Genomic DNA, 21,182 nt, shown 5'->3' with positions numbered 1-21,182 from the left:
TTGACAGATCTTAATTTCTAGCAAGATAAAAGTAGGAGAAAGGGAAGTTAGTCTCTAGAGGTCTGGTTCATTCATAATACAGTCCATGTACTGTGACCACAGCAAACAGCGATGAATTTGTGAAAGCGGCTGAGGCAAAGCTGTCATTCTCCACATCCCAGAGGGACCGACTAGCAATGTGCAACCCTTGGTTGGCCAGCTGGCCCAGAAAGACATTACACACAAGTTTGTAGCGTGGTGGGGTTAGATCTTTGACTCTGCTCCTGATGAGGTCTGACAGGTTTTGGACCAACTGCCCACTATTTGCAGGATTGTACTTGGCATCACTGAAGAAGCTGGCCAGAACTGACTCGAGAATATGCTGTGTCTGTGAGGAATTAAATTTGCAGCCTTTATCTGGCTGGGTCTTGTAGGTGTTCTCATAGCGTATCTCCTGAATGGGTTTAAAGAGTGGTAGCCCAGAAAAGCTCACTCGACCACAATGCATCCAGGGCCCAATAGACAGGCGTCTTCCTCCAGCAGCCAACGAATTTCTCCTGCTTGAAAATGGGGCATTGAGGAGGCTCATGATGGAGCTTCTCCGGGATGGTGGGAAGGAAGCTTTCCCTTCAGTATTCGGCAGAGGCAGTAATGGTCTGGGTGCCATGTCTGTAGGCTGAGAGCTCCGGCGGAGGGAAAGTGATCCTGTCTTTGGGTGGGTGGAATCAGTCTCTTCTGAAGCCATTACCTGATCAGAAGTTTCCTGGGATGTTGCCAGAGGCCAATCTACCATACCTGCGCAGTCAAACCCTAGGACACACAGAAAAGAGCAACACAGTTATACAGTATATCGTTTCGAGCTGGAATCTGTTTTTCCCAGCACCCAACCTTCTTTATATATGTGTGTAAGAATATACCTCCTTAATTATATTAAATGTAGTAGACTTCTTTTGTGGAACTTTTTTTTTTGCTAGAAGAAATGTCTATTAGTAAAACTGAAAGGATTACTGTTCCATCTTCTCCTATTTATTTATTTGTTTGTTTTTTTGTTTGTTTATTTAATGTTTTTATTCAAATGTATTAGCCAGCCAACTCCAGTGGACTCTGAATGTTTTGAAAAGAGTGTCCAAATAAAGAAAACATCCTGCCCAAAACCTTGACTTCATCTTCACAAATATGGAATTAGAATGCCAAGAATTACCAGGATAGTATAAAAGAAAATATACATGAACAAATCTACATATAACATAATTTCATTTTTCAGAAAATATCATAGTTCTCAGAAAAGACTACTATTTGCATATTCAAATACCACTTTTCAAGATTCTTTTTTTTTTCATGTTGCGTTCCTAGCCTAATGACATTGTTCTTCACTTGCCTACAATCACGTATTTCATGGACTAGATCTACCTCTCATTTTAGCCCCTCACTGCCTCTTCCTTATTTTCTCCTTTCAGCCTCTTTGTTCTTTATCTCTTGCAAGGACTTCTGCACTCCCTAGGTTTACAATGGTCTTTACATGAATGTCCTGGGCCAACAGTCTTCATAGTTGTTCCAGCTGAAACAATTCTTCTTCTAAAACAATTTCAATTTTAATGAAATCTAGTTGGTATTCTGGTTTTTGATCTTACACAGACAACGGCATTTCTCACGGTTTTTCTCTGAGGACAAAAAGAATGAGATACTTCTGTAATGTGAGCATAGTAGTTACAGAAACTGCTAAATACTTTCTGCCAAATCATATATTCAGAATCTGACAATGTTAGAAACTATATTTGCCTCCTTCCTTCTGGACCTATAGGGGGTCTACCACATGTAATAACAACAGTCTTATATGTTAGAATATGGTTCATTCCAAAATGTAGAGTATTTTAATCTGACATCTAGTGTAGATGCTACTCTTCATTTAGTAGTGATGCTCATGCTGTTGTTGCTTGCCCCAAAGTCAAGGTAGTAGTTGCCAGGGTAGATACCTGTGTATTTAGCAAATACTAATTGTTGGGCTATAGCTGTAGCGTAGGAACTTGGAAAGAAGGTCATCTCACTGTACTACAAGTTCCATATCTATGTGGAAAATCCCTGTGACTCCAGATGCTATCTGAAGAATGTTTATGATTAAAAACAAACAAACCTGGAATACCAATCGAAAAGAATAAATAAACCTGGAATAAATAGGCTATTGCTAAAATCATAAAGCCAGTGAGAGAATGGGAAAAATAACACCCAAATGACGATGAGCTTCCTTTAATTATTTTTTGTTCAGATGCAAAACAGTTGATAAAAGCCACATAAAAGAAACAAGAATGCATCACTCTTGTATTAATAAAACACCATTGCCATGTAGAAACGACTGAAGTCTTAATGTTGCCAATATTCTTAAAAATTCAATTTCAAATTATTTTAAAGACTAATTACTTGATATCAAAAATTTATAATATTGTAATAAATCTTTTAAATGCTCTGCGTCCTTGTAGACAGAATGGGTTAGAAATTTGAACTCTGGATACTATGAATTAGAATATTTTTTTTTTTCCCATTAGGGAATATTATCTTGATCACCCAACACAAATCATTTGATTTTTAAACTGACTTCAGTGTCTTTTTATTCAATAATTGGAACTGATAAATGATAACAAAGGAATGTTTTCCACTCTAGGTTTTCAGCAGGAAATTTTTGAAATATCTTCTCTGTTCTCACCAGACTGCACTTTGTACCCAGCATGCTTTCTCTTTCTCTGTTTTTAAACATTCTTTGGATGGGTGGAAAAAGTTGTACACAAATCTATATTGATATTATTTTAATTGACAGTGGGAATATTAAAACAGCATATGAATTTCACAGCATGCAAGAAAATCAGTAACAGGAACGATTGGTGGTGGTACCCTCTTGTTTTCAGAGGCCCATTTTTCAGGTACCCCCAGGGAGGACATTCTTTTGCATTAGATACCTTCTTCCCTCTCCTCAGGGGAAATCTCTAGCTGGGCCTGATGAATAACATGTTAGGCTAAAAGGAGGTCGACTAGTTTGCAGCTCAATATGCTGGGTGAATCTAGGCAACGTGGTTAGTTCGTGGATTAGTTTGTCACAGGAACACGAGTAGTTGGGTTAGTACATAGTGGAACTATGGTTCAGTTAATCATGGGTTAGTATGGTATGCAAGCATAATCTTATTCTAGCTGTTTTCTAGGATTTAATTATTTATATTTTATTTTTGGCTACTATCCATCTTGAGTGCCCTATGGATAGAAAGGCAGTGTATATGCAGAAATAATAAATAACACAATACCTGGGAGCAACGCAGACTCATGTAGAGGCTAGTAGCTTGCTGGAAGGTGAGCTTTGCTGGCTCTGTGACTAGAGCAGATTGCAGAGGCTTTTAATACCCTTATCTTGCTAAAGCTTGCTCAGGCTTGTTGCAGAAACCTGCTGAAGCCCTTGCCCTTACTACCCTGTCTTAATAAGTTTCCTCCCTTGGCTGTGGTAAATCATTGGCTCTTTGAAGTGACAGTTCAGTGAGAAAGCCATCCAAAGGACTGCAGTAGGGCTGGGCAACCTGCCACCGTAAATGCATGATCTCCATGGAGACTGTATCACTTACATTATTTTTGCACAGGCGGGTGTAAGTGAAGAGGCACATTAATGCCTCTGTGCACCTTGATGGCTTCTGAGATCCAGTAAGGATCTGGATCTGGACAAAGAACTCTTCAAGGGCTAGGGAGCCTCCTCTCAGCAGACTTCCCTGAGGTCACGTATTTTACTTGAAAGTTTGTCTTCTGAATTTGGGTCTGTACTTTCATAGCTGCAGAGAGTCGATGGCCCAAACCAGATATAGGGCACCCATGCTCTTATATAGGCGTTCCCTTAACAGTAGGTTTACTTCAAAAAAGTCAAAATATGTCTGTGAAATGTATCCTCAGTTTAAATGGATTTTCCAGTTTTATAAACTGGAAGGGTCATATTTTGATACTGCAACTTTAATTATTCAGTGAGTTTTATTGGTAATATTTTTCTCAGATGAACCCAATTAGTTTATAAGCTTAATACATTTTTTAAAATAATTAATACATTTGTATAAGGTTTATAAGAAGAGTCTCATGTGGCGCAGAGTGGTAGGCAGCAGAATTGCAACTGAAAACTCTGCCCACAACTTGAGTTCGATCCCAGCGGAAGCTGGATTCTCGGGTAGCCGGCTCAGGTCGACTCAGCCTTCCATCCTTCCGAGGTCACTAAAATGAGTACCCAGCTTGCTGTGGAAGGTGATGACTATGGAAGTCAATGGCAAGCCACCCTGCTCTATAGTCTGCCAAGAAAACGTCGCAAAAGCAGCATCCCCGCAAAGGGTCAGACGTGACTTGGCACTTGCACAGGGGACCTTTCACCTTTCACATAAAGTTTACAACAAAACTCACACGGTCAAATCCTCAAAGAAGATGGTGGAAGTTTATCTAAACTGGTACCCTACAGCCATGCTAGGACTGCAGTTTCCAACTTTACCAACCAATTTTGGGTAATGTTTGAAGTTGCAGGATGGGTTGAGCATGGAGGAATTCTAACTACACCCCAGGCTTATGTATGATGTGGTCACTCCTGACGCTTGTTTTCAGTACCAGGACTTGCCTAGAAGCTTATTATGAACAGCTAGAATATACTGAGGATTGATGAGAAGCAATTTCTGGCAAAGTTTTTAGAAATGTCATTTTAGATATTCGTTATAATATTTGCTGATATGGACCCAGCTTATGAAGTCAACTGATTAGGATGCCACTACCTCACCTCAGTGTTGCTTTCTGAGTCGCACTGATTCATTTTATGGTCTCTGTTACTGGGTTGTCACATTCCAGGCTGTCTTTTCTTGCAATTTTTGAATCCAGTTTCAAGCTCTCTACCTGTCTGTCACAACATTTTTATGCTGATTGTTCTGCATTTTCACAATCACTTTTCTCCGCACTCAAACTTTCACTTTTTATTCAAGTTCATCCTGATGCACAAATTCTTCTAATTTTAAACACCTGTCGTTGCTGGCCACATATGACTCCTGTTCCTTCCCTAACAATTTGCTGTCTTCAGTGCATCTCCATTCCTAATCTGTTTAGCTGAAACTCGTTTCTGCACTTTTCTGCTGAAAGCATTATTTTTTTTCTGACATACATTTCTTTGGCTACCCTTCTGCTTACCGTATTTGGAGACCTCATATAGCAGGAGAGAAAGATTCAAGAAATTATGTCTCTATTTTGTAGTGAAACGTTTTTGTTGCTATGTGACACAGGGTTTCTCCAAACATATCATTCTCTTTTAACTCTTTGCAGCCGTTTTGTGGTTAGAGCAATGCTATCTCAAGATCCTTCGACAAGATCACAGGAATTTGATGTGGATGTTTCAGGACCAGTTCCCAGATTTGTATATCACCATAAAGTCTGGATGATGCAGTATGCTGAGCCAAAATGTGGTTTGATTGCATTTGATTTAGCATGTTACACAAACCAACCTTTGTAGTCTGTGAACTATGGTTTATGGCTTAATAAAATGTATGAACCAGTCAGCTGCAATTTATTCAATAAACAATGATTAAATAAACTCCAAATTAACATTTGCAGATTTTATTCATGTGAAACCTTATGAGAAGGGAAGCAATAGCCCAGGGAAGGGTCCAGTATTCCATTTCCACAATAATTCTCTCTTCCAAATCTGACAGCTTTCATTAAGGAATGAGGCCATCAGGATTTCATTACAAATGTTTTTGAATGACATGTAATTAAACATGTACATATTCAAAATACAAGGCTTACTCTGTGCTTACTGCTGCTGTCTTACAACATCACTATTCCAGTAATATCTTCGATGGCTTCCTGCCCTGTTTTAGCAAAGCCAAGTTTCAGCCATTATTGTGCTAGGTGTGTACGCTGACACAGAGTGATTTGATATTTCAGACAAAGATGAAAAGTGTTTCCTGGATATTTCTTTTTAGACAAAAGAAATGCAAATGCAGCAAGGGTGTGCACAATCTAACTATGGTCATGTAATTCCTTCCAATTAATCTGAACTGATTTCTCCAAATACATAAGAAACTCATTTTGACAGGTGTTAGCCCTTAATTACCAGGTACAGTTGTATACATTGAACTGCATTGTACACCTTGCTCTTGGGGAAAATTGTCCTTTAATTAGGATTTGATTAGCCAACAGAATCAGCTAAGGGCAAGAAAAATGTCCAGAGTTTAATTAAAGAGTTGCCAGTAGCTGGAGAGCTTTCTCAGTCTCACAGTTTTTCAAATACAAAGCCAATGCATGACAGGTCTTCAGCTAACCAAGTAGAGGGTTAGATTACAAAGAAGCAAAGAATTGTAATAAAATATTCTCATATGACTTTCATCTAGCTGTTGGCTAAATTCCACCAGATCGGCTTACTTTCATAGATGGAATTAGCTAAGGCATTTTCCAGTGAGCAGAGATTAAGTGAAACAACCTACTAGAAATTCATATAATAAACAGAGGCAGTTACATAAGATGGTGTTTTGTTTTGCCCAGTAGACTGAAGCAAATAGCAAACTGGAAATAATACTTAAGGTGAGAAATGTTGTCAATAACACTTCCTTATAAATAGGATACCTATTTATAGTCCTACTAGCTGTACCTTTCATAATGACATAAGAACTCAAGAACTGCCCTGCTGAAATGGACCCCTGGCCCATCAAGTCCAGCAGTCTGTTTTCACAGTGGCCAAGGAATCTTACTAGTCTCCCGGCAGATGGCCTTCAGATGCAGTCACCTGGCCATCAAGGCTAATAGCCATTGATCTCCATAACTTCCATGAATTGGTCTGGTCTGTTTTTGAAGCCAGCCAAGCTGGTAGCCAGTACATCCTGTGGCAGTGGTTTCCAAAGTTTAATTATGCATTGTGTAAAAAAAAATCCTTTTGTCTATTCTGAGTCTTCCAGTATTCAATTTCATTGGGTGACTTTTTGTTTCCATTTTGGGAAAAGGAAAATAGCTTCTCTTTGTCCACTTTATCCACACCATGCATAACTTCATATATCTCAGTCATGTCCCCTCTTGTTTACCTCATTTTGAGACTAAAGAGCCCCAAGTATTGCAACCTTCCCTCATAGGAAATCTGCTCCAGCTGCTTCCTTTAAATTGATGGCACTAGGATGTGGATAGTAAATAAACATGTTAAGTAGCAGAAATTTTACGTCATAGTGTGTGCTTATAACTAATTCACCCCATTTCAATCATTAATTCAGCAGTGTGGGATCATAACACAGAAGAAGCAATCACACCACTTAGATTATGTAAGCACTGGTCCTTGGGAAAACAGATGGGATGCTATGTCCGTTTATCCCAACCCAGCATCCTCCAAATATGTTAACTTCAACTCCCACAATCCCTAACTAGCATTGCCAAAGGCCATTGTGTGGATTGAAGTCCAGTATACTTAGAAGACACAAACTTAAAGCAACGTCTCCTTCAAACTGAACTCAACCCTTGGAGACTTCACAGACACAGTCATGCAGTTTCCTTGGCAGTACTTCCACTACTTTATTTCAGCATTTTTTAAAACTTCCCAGTCTAGTCTACAGCCCATACATTCCTGGTTGTCTGTCATCCAAGTACCAGTCAGACTCTAACAGGATTAGCTTTTCAAGATCAGCCAAAGTTAGCTGGAAGTCACCATGGAAAGCTGTCTACCAAGTTACCTCCTTTGGATGATGTTACCTTATTTACATTACTGTATTCTAACCACCTTCTCTCTCATAATAGTTCTTTCTCCACATCTCTACATTTGTCAAACTACTACAGAGAAAAGGAGTAAATGAGTTTGTTGCATTTGGAGGTCCTGTTACCTTATCATTCCACAGGTTGACCTGCATGAACATGACCTAGCGTACACACAGATTTTGTGCCTCTGAAGCAGTTTGGTGTTGGAGAAGACTCTTGAGAATATTGTGGACAGTCTTGTAAACAAACCAATGGAACCCAGAGTTCTTACTTGAGGCACAAATGACCAGGTTCAAATTATCCTACTTCAGACACATTATGTGAAGACCTAGCTCCCTGGAGAATGCTGTAATGCTCTAATGCTGGGAAAAGTGGAAGGAAAGAGAAGAAGGGGATGACCAACAGCAAGGTGGATGGACTTAGTTACAGTGGTGATTAGTGCACCCTTGGAAGAGCTGAAAGACCAGGTTAGGGCCAAATCATCATGGAGAACATCTATTTATGTAGTCACTAATCTGACTTGATGGCACATAATCTAATCTATTCAGGAAATGATGTGAAATTCCTTAGCAGGAGTTCCATACTATTCCAGGCTCAGAGAGGCATTGTTTTAATTTTGTTGGCAGAAGAGTTGGCAGTTAGATGACATCTCAGTTCCAAGCATGAGCTTTTACCAAACACCGAGCTGGTTCTGAGCACAAAACCAACACTTGCAATTTCTCCAGGTAAGGAAAAGACCTGCTTGCTCTCTTTATAACAATCCCTCATCCCAATTCCTGGCTGAAAGGTTTCTTTAGCCTGCTCTTGGGTCTTCCTCCCTGTTTTTGCAAAAGTCTTTTCCTTCTATATTTTTGTGGTCCCTCCCACAACAGCTGGATATTAGGGCCTTGGCAGCTGCCAGTTGCCTAGCAACAAAGTGTTGCTTCCCGCTTCTTTGGCCTTTCTCTGCATTCCTGCCTTGCCACTGAGCCTCCAGCCAGCCGTGACTTTTCTCAGCATTATCGCGATTGCAAGCAATAAACCAGAGCCAAGGAAACTCAGACAAAGCCCCTGCTCTTCCTTGCCAGGGCCAACCTATGGCTGCTGCCTCTGGCTCGACTCTCCTGCTAGGGGACCCATCTGCTTTTGCTGCCACCCTCAAGACTCTCATCAACAACCCCCAGTTCAGGTAAGCCTGCCTGCCTGCCGCCTGCCTGCCTGCCCGGTGTGGGAGTCAGCCAGAAGAGCTGGCAGGGATGATCACGTGACTGGGAAGGAAGGCAAACCCATTTTAATAGGATTGCTGGGAAAGTTACTCTCACCAAGAAACAAGAGCCAAGCCACGCTTTGCTACGGTGTGACTCTAAATAGCTTCCCCGACTTTGTACAGCAATGTACGTGCTTGGCTTCTTGAACCTCCCCAGATCACAACTTTGCCTCTGATTTGGCAGAGGGATTCTTTCTGGCTGATGGGGCTTCAGCGTATAAAGGAATTCTAGGTTTGCAGTAAAAATGCATACAAAGGCAACTGGTTGCTTATTGTACACATGTGTGGTCTTCTTTCCTTTGGGCCCTGCTTTGATGAGGAAAAAGATTTTAGTAAAAAGAAACAACTTTGCAAGAAAGAGAAGCTCTCCTCTCCAAATAGCATTGATTTTGTAATTTTTCTTTCTAGTTGTAAGAACGGAAGGGAAAGAGTGAGTCACATGACTGTTTTGAAACAGTTGTCCTCTAGGCTAAAAAGGCTTGGATCAGCTGTTCTTGGGACTGTTTTTGTGGGAAATGACAATGAAAGTATCTGTTTACAGGTATGCTTGTGAAACCTGAAATGCAGCATGAATGATTCCATGCACAATTACGTGATTTTGTTGTGCATTGACAGCCTAAAGTCTGGTATACAGTTAGTAGCTATCAAGTACCATTGTTACTACTTTGCCCTAGATAATTATTTCAAGTCAATTTAACTACAATGTGTTAACTGTATTAACACCTCTTATAATCTATTTAAAGCACTTGTTCTTGACAGGAAAAAAATGTCTATAATGACAAGTGTCTGTGGGGAGAGGGTAAGTGACAAAATGTGCCTTCTAATGTCACAAATACTCTGGTTCTGATGTACTTGGATGAAATGTAACAATGCAAGTACAAAAGGGTAGAGTTTTGGTGATGCACATTTTGTCATTTTGACATAATTGCAGTTAGAATCAGACACTTATAATTATAGCATCAGGATTTGACAAAACCAACCAGTAAGTTTTTCCTAAGCAGGAATTTTAACTAAAATGTAAGTATTTCTCTGTCCAGCAGATCAGTTATTTGCCTTATTCTAAGTGGCAGGTTTTTTCAGCGATCATGGTGAACAAGCCTGCCACTTAGAATAAGGCAAATAAGCTATGTTGTATACTGTATACCTAGCTTGTTCTAGTTTATTCAGTAAATCATGGTGAAGCAAAGTGTAGTGTAGTGTATTTATACTGCTTAGGATACTGTAGCATGTGAACCAGGTTTTAACCTTGGCTATGCCATAATGTGGTTCATTCTGACTGACATGAAGTCCAAAGGAAAAAACAAATTATATGTGACACAAAATCATTGACTCCAATACTGTACTTTTGAGATTGCATTGACAGCCACGTGTCTCTATAAGCCAAGAGGCTTATAACTAGACCTAGATTTCTGTTACACATTATGTAGTTCAACTTCCTGTTTCCCTGTTTGGCAGTGTATACAACAGGATCAGCTGTGCACTCTGTACAATCCAACAGAAGACTGGAACTCCAGTCTGTGGCAAGATCAAAGGCCTAAACTGTGATCTAGTAAAAGTTTTAAGAATAAGGCAGTTGTTTTCATGATATTCAATCTGTAACACTAGAACGTATATTGAATGATCCCCTCCACCTTTTCCATACTGAAAGTATTTTGTCTTGCTCTTTCGTGCTATCGAGATCCACTTTTCTGACTATGTTCCAAATGGTGTTGCTGATGCAGTGCTCGAATTGTATGTGTCTGCTCTTCATCGGTAATATATAATGATAATTGATATTGTTTCTGTTATATGTAACCTAATCTGATGATATAGCTTTCAATGAGTGCATGACACAAATAATCCAAAGTTCTTTTCCCAGGGAGAGTTGGCACAGAATACAAGGCTTATTTCTATAGGTTATAAATATTTATGTTAAAAAATCATAATATAGCTAACATTAGAGAAAAGATACTGCATTTTCCAAGATGCTGAGTTGCAATACATTGGCAGTGAGAAATGCACATTCATTGTGAATAACAGTGCTGAATGGAATATGATTCTGTGAGTATCACACCTAGTGGATAGTGTCTGTGACTTCATAAATAGCAGTACAATATAGTAATAAGTAATACACTTGTTTGAATGTTACATGTTTCCAACTATACAAAGTAATAAATGTTAGCAAAAGTTACTTGTCTTAGTTTCTATCTTTTTACTGCTTTTAATATATATGTTTGTGTTCCGCATCTTAAGAAGGAAAGCATATATCTCCCCTTATTTTTAAATGAAAAATAAACTTGTTCAGTCTTGCTCCCTGCAGCAAGCTTGCCCAATTTTAATATGTGTGTAATTGATGCTAGCTATATGAAGACTCCAATAAAGTGTAGCTATCTGGTGGCTGATTTACATTATTCTACAACAGCTAGGAATTGAGATAATTGTTTTGATTGAGTGGTGTTATATTCCAGAGAGAAATTAAAAACACCAATCCCATCTTCTGGCCCATAAAAGTGAAACAGTCATTAGATAATGAAAAATGAAGTGAATACCAAATTAATTACAGAAGATACTGCTACAGTTGTCTAAATTTACACATCCTTGCACTGTGGTTTCTAACTACATAATGTGGTAGGAACATCAACCTACATGTTGTTTATAACCTGGCGCAACAGGTCATTTGAATATCTGATGATGCTAAAATATGTAATGTCCTGAACTGCAATACTGCTTGGAAAGCAGAAGTCAGCACACAAGGCTCTGCTCATGACCACTAAGGTCATTGTTATTTCCTCTGCTTTCAGTGTGGTCTGATCTTGTTTATATATATATATATATATATATGTGGGCACCCATTCCCACATGCTAAATTATCGTTTGACATGCTTTTGTTACTTCTTGTTGTAGGCAGGGAGGGGAAGGGAAGATATGTTAGCTACATGATTATTCCAAGATGTTTTGTTCTCTGATGCAGAGCAGGAAATTTGCTCCTTTCTCAAGTTAAATTGCATAGTCTCCAAATTTGAGTATAATATGATCATTTTTCCCAAAGATGCCTGTTCCCTTCGGTTCTTAACCAATTCCTCTTTGCTGGTAGGGATTAGGTCCAGAATAGCAGATCCTCTTGTACTTTCTCCTACCTTCTGACAAATGAAGTTGTCAACCAGAGAGGACAAGAATTTCTTGGAACTTTGACTCTTGGCAGAGGTAGATTCCCAGCAGATGTCAAAAAAATTAAAATCCCCCATTATCACTATTGCATGTCTCTTTGGAAGTCTGGGCATCTGATGCATTTTATTTATATCTTTTGCCTGCCCAGGCACTCTATAATAAAATCCCATCACTTGAAAAGGACATCATGTTTGGTAAAGTTGAGGGCCAGTGGAAAAGAGGAAGACCTTCAGTGCGATGGATTGATACCATTACAGCAACAGTGGATGCAAACACTGGAACAGTCAGGCATATGGCGCAAGACTGAACAGCATTTTGTTCTGTTATATATGGGGTCGCCATGGATCGTAAACAACTTGATGGCAACTAACAACAACAAATGGTATCATTTTGGTTTTGGTTTTTCTCACCTTTTATTATTTCAATAAATCTCCACTTTCAACAGGATTTACATGCTCTGATGCCTTAATTTCTGGATTTTTTCTTTGTATTCAGTGAATACCCCCTCCCTTCTACTGGATCTGTTCCTTTTGAATTCTAGTCTTCCAATGCTGTGTGCCAATTATGAATATCATCCCACCAAATTTCAGTTATGCCTGTCACATCATATTTATCTTCCTGAGAGAAGATGAATTCTCTAATTCTCCCTGTTTATGCCCATGCTTTGCTGTTGAATTATCTGATGTTTTGAGGACCACCTATTAATGTCTCTGTTCTTGCATCCTGTGAAACTGAGTCACCATTCTGGCCTCCTGTTTCTCCTGTTGTATTCTGCTTTCTTGGTCCCAATCTTTGGCTGGATATTCAGTTCTTGGCTTTTGCCACCCTCCATCTTTTATTCTAGTTTAGTGCCCTCCTGATGAGAGTGGTAAGACACCTGGCAAACACTTTCTTCCTAGGTTGCATCTCTTCCCAGGATACCTTCAATGAAGGTAGCATAGGCCATAGTTGTATAATCCAAACTCTATCTACACCATCTGTGTAGCCAGTTATTGACTTCTACAATCCTGTTTTCTCTTCTTATACCTTCACCCTCAGCTGGAAGGATTGATGAAAAAATTACCTGTTTTTTCAATGTACTTCATCTTTCTGCCCAAGCCATCATAGTTTCCAGAGATTCTTTCAATGTCTCTTCTGGCTGTGCCATTCATCCCTGCATGAATGAAGAGGAAAGAGTAGCTGCTAGTGGATTTGAATAGTGTTGGTAACCACTCTATCATGTCCCATATACAGGCACCTGGAGGACAGTAGAACTCCTGTGCCATAATATCTAGTTGTACACAGCTGCCTAGGCTGTCATTATCAGGGAATCATCCACCACAAAAATAAACTTCTTTTGTAGAACAGCTTTTGGTTTTCTTTGAACCATAAGAACGCAAGGGTCTTCTACAATGTTCTATGGCATGGTTTACTTATGAGGTTGTCAATTGTCCTCTAGAGGAACAGCCTGCTGCTGATTCCTGAGTTTTTTATTTTATTTATTTTCAAATTTCTATTACCGCCCATCTCTCCCAAAAGGGGGACTCTGGGTGGTTCCTTTGACACTGTTTCCTGATGTTCTTGCTTCATTGGGTTATATTCTTCTATATGTTTGCTTCTGCCAAAAAACCTGTTCTCTTCACTTCTCTGTCCTTCCTAAAGACCTTCAGCTGTCCTGCCCAGGAACCTCTTGTCTTTCCTGATACAGTTCAGTGTAGTAACTTTCTCTTTAAATCACTTTTTCCTCCAATGAGGAAACAAGCTTGCACATGAGATTATGAACATCTCTTTTTTGCAGTTGGAGAACCCAGCCACTTTATAGGAGGGTGATTGTTGAGGGGGAGGGCTATTTTGGGGCTTGAACTTTTGTCAACTACAAGTAGGTATCCAATATGGCATATTTAGCCAAGCTAGTGATGAAAGCTATGGCACTGCAATTCCGGAAGGTTTTAAAGAAAACTGGTTATCTAGATCATTTGCAGTCTGTAGAGATCTGGCCTTGATTGTCTTGATGTGTAGTGGGGTTGGGGGCTGGCAGAGGTGGGGAATGCAATACTGTTGATTTTTGGTTTTGATACCATTGATCACAATAATCTTTGGAGTGAGTGAGGCACTACTGTTATAGCGCTGTGAGTTTTTTCAGAAGTTGGTTTTGCATGATACCTGCTTGATCTGCTGATGCCTTTCTGAGTTCAAATGAAGGTATTGACAGGTATGAAGACTTACAAGACTTACACCCAAGTATTAGAAGAACTTTCTTTATAGGCCCTCCCTTCAACAGGGCATCTTTGGTAGGTCCTACCATATGTCTAACATGGATGGTAAGTTCTGTTTTTCCATGGGGGGCTTCATTGTGAAACAAATTGCTGTTGAATTTCAGGCAAGCCTCATCCTTACCGCAGTCTTTTTACAGAGGCCTTTTAGAGTTTAAGGATTTTATGTAGTTGGTTTTTTAGCATTTTATATAAGATTTTTAAATATTAATATTAAATATTAATGCATCTGCCCAAAACATTTCCTCCCCTCCCTTCACCACCACATTATGCTATGTTTTTGGAGCCTAGTTAGCAAAAAAGGAGTTCTGGTACAATGTGGTGGCAGCAAATTAATCACAGCCTTCTCACTTCTCACATTACCAAAAGCAATTCTTGCTTTAAGGGGACTTTCACACTACCACCACTTCTACACCTGCAACAACAATTTGAAGAACCAGAATCTTCTTCAAACCTGCCACCCTTAAGATGCTACAAAGGAAGAGCAAAAATCAGTGCCCTGCCCCCAAATGGCCAGAGGTCCGATCATAACAAAAATCAAAGAAATTGGCTGCATCCTTTCCTTGTCTTTATTTCCTGTTCTATATATTTTTCTGATTGTTCAAAAACAAAACAAAACTAATGGTTTATATCAGATGTTGAAAAAATGTCAAGCCACTTTTCCCCTTGAAAGTCCCAAAGACCAGGATATGGAAGGCATGGTCAGACACATCCCTGAAAATGAGAACATAGATTGTTTACAAGTTCCAGCATTTCAAAAAAACAGACCACCATAAGCTCCAGAACTTTTTTTTAATGTTTTTAATTAATTTAAGGAAAGAGAAAGACCAAAGTGTTAAATAAACACATAAACTAACAAGGCTCAGCAGTCAAACACTGTTGATGTTGTAGGATCAGAGAAATCCAGAACTGCTTTCAAACATACCGTACATCCTTGTGTGGAAGTGCTCTCAGTCAACGGGGAATTCAGTTGACCTAAGGACATCTGAATTCTGCATGTTGGCTCTCAGCGGGAGGCATCTAAAGAAAGACGAGAGAGAGCAGGGTAGGTGTAATGAATGCCTTAGTCCAAATAAAACTCCCAGACTCAGAATCTTGATTCAGGTTCTTGGTTTATTTAGAAAAGAGTGCAAACAGGTAAAAAGCTGAGAATGAGGAAAGCGCGCCTAAACTCAAACTAAATAGCGCCTTTGCAAACATCACTCCACCCCCTCCCTCACAAGCAGCCCTCCCCACATTCCCAGGTGCTCCTAACGAGCTCTGCTGATCAACGGGCTAAAAGACCTTGACATTTAAGAGATAGTTGAAACACATTCCTCCCTGGCACAATCCAGCCCGTTTCCTGTACAAGGTTCCCAGCAGCACCCTCCCAGCCAGTACACGTATCAGCACCATGGCAAGCAAACCGTTACGATGTCAGAACATCGGAACAGTGAACATGACAGTAGGAAACTGAGCCATCTCTATGGTAAACTCTGCCAATTATACTGAGATCTATGTGGCCTCTCTTCCCACAGTGATGTAACATTTCTGGTTGGCAAAGAGAAGCAGAAAGTCTTTGGCCATCGTTGCCTCCTCTCTGCCCGCTGCCAGGCATTCCATGCAATGCTAAGCCAGCCCCATGAGACACAAGCCCCGCTGATCCTGAAGCACATGCAGCCGGAAGTGTTCCTTACCATCATCGAGTATCTGTACACCAATGGAGTCACTCTCAACAATCTTACTGTAAGTATAACTTATACTACAAGCTGGGTTGGGCTTCCAGAGAAATGGATACAGGAATGGTTGAAATTAGTAACCATTTTTAACTTGTTTCTAAGTAGGGTGAAATTACAAAAGGCCTCTGAACTAATCTGATAGATGGATTTTGAAATCTCACCAGCTTTTTAGTGACAGATAAAAATATTCAATTTTTTTTCTTATCTTTTCCCAATGTTGATTGATTCTACAGTTTGGAGATTTGTTCATATTATGTAGTCTTTTCTAATTGCAAATTTACTTTGTTGTTTTTATTGCCTTTTAAAAATATTTTTACTGAGAATCACATTAAGTATAGATTTTTTCTGTAGGACAGTAAGGTGTGCATTAAACAGATGATAATGAAAAATTAATATGAAGATGATAATTTTAAAAAGACCATGGTAAATTAGTTGCCTGGAAAAAAAATCAAGTATATGTCCAGGATCAATAATCCTTTTAATCCACAAAACTGTCAGCTAGTACAGTTGCTGCATGGCTGAATGCACTAAGATTCTGGATGTGTCCAAATGGACCTTTTAGTTTGCAACATGTATGATTCATTACCATATTTTCTTTGAACATCCAGATAATGTTTTGTCCTTTTAATCATCAGCCAAGTTTTATGTCTCGTTCATTTTTCTCTCTTAATGGGAATAATGCACTTATACAGAAAGTCCTGGAACAGAACTATAAATCTCCAAAGATGTGGATGTTCTATAAACCTTCATTCCTATGAATTTAGGTTGTGTGGCTGTAACTTTACAGCCCTGGAACCTTCTTTCATTCCTCTCCTCCTCACTCCCCTGATTTACCATTTCATACATCTGTGTGCTCAGCATTTTTCTTTCTGTTTTCGCTGTTGCCTTTGTATCTGCATAGTTATATCTCAGTTCTAGAATTTCAAAATACAACCTTATCACCTCACTTCTACCTATCTTTTCTCACGTTCCAAAAAGAATGAAAATTCTCCTATGTGTATGGCAAGTAATATAATCTATCCACAATTAGTATTTTTTTAAATAAAATTAAAAAGTATGTATGTGTGACATTTCTAACTCTGGAAGAAATGTGGAAAGTAACTGCTACCCTTCTAGCTCATAATATACAAACAATTGCAGGTTTAATTGTAACCTTTACAGGTTTAGTTTTTTTCATTGTTTCAATAGCAAGTGAAATTATGGTAGGCGCATTCAACAGAAAGCAATGAATAAGCAGGAGTATTTTGAAATTGTCAACTTCTAGGGTGATGTTTTAAGGGCTGTGCCTGCATGCATAATCTGAGCTATCATTATTTTTCAGGGGAGAAACGGGAGAGGGGTGGAAGGTTACAGAGGCTGATACGAGTAAGACAAGTATGTAGATGTCATGATATGCCCACTAGTATGGAGAGTATATATTTAATTTTTGAGCAATAAAAACATTTAGCAGGAACCAACTGTGTGGATGCTGTATTGCAATTCCACAAGCAACAGAAAAGCAATGACGTAATGTGAATGAAGGCTTAGTTCAAGATGCAGCATTTGTGGTAGTGATATGTGTAAGATAGGTACACTTTAAATGGGTTTGATCCATATTCATATTAACAATTCTTAATATTTGAAACAAATCTTTTCAATGGAGTCTTGAATCACAGAACCTGGAGTTCTAAAAGTCCTATCACTACTGAGCAGAGGGAAGCTGGATGAGGATGGGAAGGAAGGGTATTTGTGCAGGAATGCTGGCTTAAGCAACCATTCTGAATAGCTTCCAGATAATAAGATTTGTTGCTTAGCTTTTTGTTAATTTGAAGTTGTTGGCAGCAACCCCAAAATATCTGATTTGAGAAAGCAGTGAAATGATTTTTGAATAATGGGTTTCAAAACTACACTCAATATATAAGGTTGAGTCTTGCCCTTTACTAGCCTGGAAGACAACTCTCTTGGATACAGGGAATTAGACATTATGATCCTAGCCATTTATCCCCCATTATGAAATTCCCTTTTAAGCTGTCACTTTTTTATTAGTGTTTAGCTCTCTTGTTCACTTGCACTGTGTAATTGCAGAATACAACAACTTTACCTTTCCCATTTCACACTGTCAGCTGTGTCATCTAGGAAGCCCACTTTTACAAAGGACTTTTCTGCAATAAAAGGTCCTATTTGGATGAAGATGACCATTGATATGGCCCATGCAAATGATCTTGGATTTTAAGGCAGATATTGTCTTTATCATATTGTTTCTACATATGTTGTGGAGGATAAGGTACCCTATTAATTCTCCTGGATCTCTCCCTGCTTTTTTTAGTATTGATTACTTTCACTGATTGGAAATGAAAAGGTACATTTCCCCACATATGTACCAGAAGTAGTACTGGGGTTATTATTTCAATGTATACCAATTATCCTTACAGAGATTTTTGGCTCAGATTTGTTTCCCTTAGTTTTTAACATCTACAAAAATCTTCAGAGTGGAGTTGTCCAGAGTTACAGAACGTAAAGTCATTGGTGTGCACTTTTCAAATCACCAAGGCCTTATAAATTCAAATATTCTTTCACAAATCAGAAAATAGTATATCAGTAAATCTGCTTCATCTACCATTTTTTTCCATTTACTAGAGGAGCTGAATGAATATGCAGATAAAAATCTGCAGATGTTATCTTAAAATAGAGATGGGCAATCTGTGTCCCATTATATTTTGTTAAGCTACAGCTTCCATCAGCTTTAGCCAGCATATTAATTGCTGAGGGATGACGAAAGTTGCAGTTTGGTTTTCCTTCCTTTAAAAAAAAGTGACCATACTATTAGAAAGAATGCATAGTGGGCAGAGATGGGGTCTCCAAACAGTCCTGAAGACATCAGTCTGAATAAGTCATTATTCTATTAACAATATATGGTATTTTTGAAAAGAGCAAAATAAACACTGAGAAGCCTCAAAGCATAATGAAACCACATAGAAACTTTTCAGACTGCTGGAAAGTTAGAAAATAAAAAGTTCAGGTACAATTTATTTCATCTTTAGCAAGACAGAGGATGGAGCTAATTACAGAATACCTACCTTATTCATTTTATTTGCAGGCCATTGAGGTTTTGACTTCATCCATGGAGTATGGGCTGGATGACCTCAGAAAGGTAAGGATCATGCACTGCAGGGTATGAATCCTGATCTAGGATTTTATCATCTATGGATGTACACAGTCAGTGGTATATATTGCAAGCAGTGGATACTGGCTTATTTGATGCAAAAGCTGTAAGGTTTGTATCCACTGATACTACTTTTGACACACAGGAAGGCTTGCCTTTTGCTGCTCTGAGGCGGCCTACAGATAATTCAATCCAACCTCTTGAGATCCTTGTCTCTGTAGACCTAACATAAGCATACCTGCTACTATGAGCCATTCTGCCATTCCTCATTATAAAAGAGAAACCCTGTAAGTACTGTATTGATACTAGCAGGACAGAACCATGCATTGATTTTGGCCTGTAATCAAGATGTTCCGCCCTGCTATTTTTCTTCCTTAGTTTTGTCTGTTATCAAGGTGTGCTGTCCTGCTAAATCTTATCTCCTTCCTAAGAGCCTAAGAAAATGGTAAGTAAATTATTATAGTTTTGCCAATGAATGACAGAAAATTATTATAACCATTCCTAACAGTACTAAAGCTGAGCTGATTTAATTGAATAAGGGCTTTTCCCCACTTGAACCCAACCATGGCAAAAACATGCCCTCGGAACATCTTTTTTTCTCCCCTGATAGAACTAGGTCTGGTACTGGTAGTAACTGTCCTGTCCCCCTTCATCTTTATCCCCAGAGCATTGAGTGGGGCAGCCTGAAGTCATCTTTAGCAGAATCGGTGTCCCCTTTATTCTAACGACTTCCACGGGCACCCTCAAGTAACTAAAAAACAGGCATTGTCACCTGCTACCTGGGGGAGGTCAGATGACCGCAGTGACTTGCAACAGAGGCAATATGAACAGGGTATGAATTGGCAGGGGGAATTTCATGCTGTTATATTTTTCTGCCAGCTAAAGGATAGGTCAGTGTTTCTCAACCTTGGCAACTTTCAGATGTGTGGACTTCAACTCCCAGAATTCCCCAGAATTCCCTAGAATTCTAGGAGTTGAAGTCCACACATCTGAGAGTTGCCAAGATTGAGAAACACTGGGATAGGTGGATAGCGCTTCAGCTCAGCAGCGGGGAAAGGGCTCCAATTAAGTGGAAGCAAAGTAAGGTTTGTATTTAGGGGAAGGTTTTGTTGAAAAATTATCATAGCTCACGGTTTAGTAAGCAGAAATTTAAGATCTAAGGGTGGATTTTAAGCTGGGCCTGCATTATATCTTGATTTTTCATTAATTAGGACTTACCTAATTAGCTAATTGAAACTCACAGTACCTCTGACTTTGTTAATTTAATAATTAATTTAAGTTTTGTATATTGAAAACATGTTGCCTTTCTCACTTATATCAAGGACCTGGGGAACTGCTGTGGGAACAGCATTTGGGAAGTCCTATAATCTAACTGCAAACTAGCAACTCTACTTTGGAGACTGAAAATCCTGTGTATATGCACACGCACACAAACTAACTGCTGGTGACTTGGAGGAAGCAGCAAATATTGGCTACTTTCAGATTTGCACCGGTTATATAAAAAACAGCAACTGTCACATTATTGATGGCACCACTGAGCTTTGGCACAACACAGGAATTGCTGACACTGTAGGACTCTGTTCTGATAACTTCATTAACATCTGTTCTATTCAGGCAAACCTAATTTAGATAATGCCTATTATGTGAAGGCTTTGTGTCCCCAGTTGATTTGCTTCTGTTTTGGACAAAACTCATGTTTTCCCTCCAAGTGTTTAGTTGTAGAGCTTCTTTCTTTAAATCCTTAGCTCCATATAGTCAGTTTCCTGACAAACCGATAATCAGTTCTTGTACTAAAAAAGCCATATCATGGTTGAAAGCTTCTTCTCATCTAGTGCCAGTCCTCTGGAATCAGCTTCCACCATAACTGTACCTAGTGTCTGATCTATCAAATTTTAAAAGGCATTAAAAATGTTTCTTTCTTATGGGCCTTTGTGAACCTGCTTTAAGTATTAATTGTATGCAGTAATGTACTAGTAATTTAA

The 21,182-nt window shown here is 39.1% G+C and overlaps 2 protein-coding genes across 2 annotated transcripts in view; one reads left to right on the top strand and one right to left on the bottom strand.

Annotated features, from left to right (window-relative positions):
- DYNLT4 (dynein light chain Tctex-type 4) lies at positions 1-772 on the bottom strand. The gene has a single exon (XM_063300117.1). It carries the CDS (start codon positions 770-772, stop codon positions 68-70), a length of 705 nt encoding a protein of 234 aa, XP_063156187.1. The 3' UTR covers positions 1-67.
- A 7,893-nt stretch (positions 773-8,665) lies between these two features.
- Positions 8,666-21,182, top strand: part of BTBD19 (BTB domain containing 19) — a 50,064-nt gene continuing 37,547 nt past the window's right edge. Inside the window, exons 1-3 of the mRNA XM_063297837.1 lie at positions 8,666-8,863; positions 15,858-16,065; positions 19,135-19,188. Of these exons, the coding sequence (XP_063153907.1) occupies positions 8,772-8,863; positions 15,858-16,065; positions 19,135-19,188 (354 nt within the window). The 5' untranslated portion in view covers positions 8,666-8,771. The remainder of the gene's footprint in view (positions 8,864-15,857; positions 16,066-19,134; positions 19,189-21,182) is intronic.

The sequence above is a fragment of the Candoia aspera genome, chromosome 3 (assembly GCF_035149785.1).
Source record: "Candoia aspera isolate rCanAsp1 chromosome 3, rCanAsp1.hap2, whole genome shotgun sequence".
NCBI lineage: Eukaryota > Metazoa > Chordata > Lepidosauria > Squamata > Boidae > Candoia > Candoia aspera.
The sequence above is the reverse complement of the archived record's forward strand: the minus strand, read 5'-3'. Positions and strand labels throughout refer to the sequence as shown.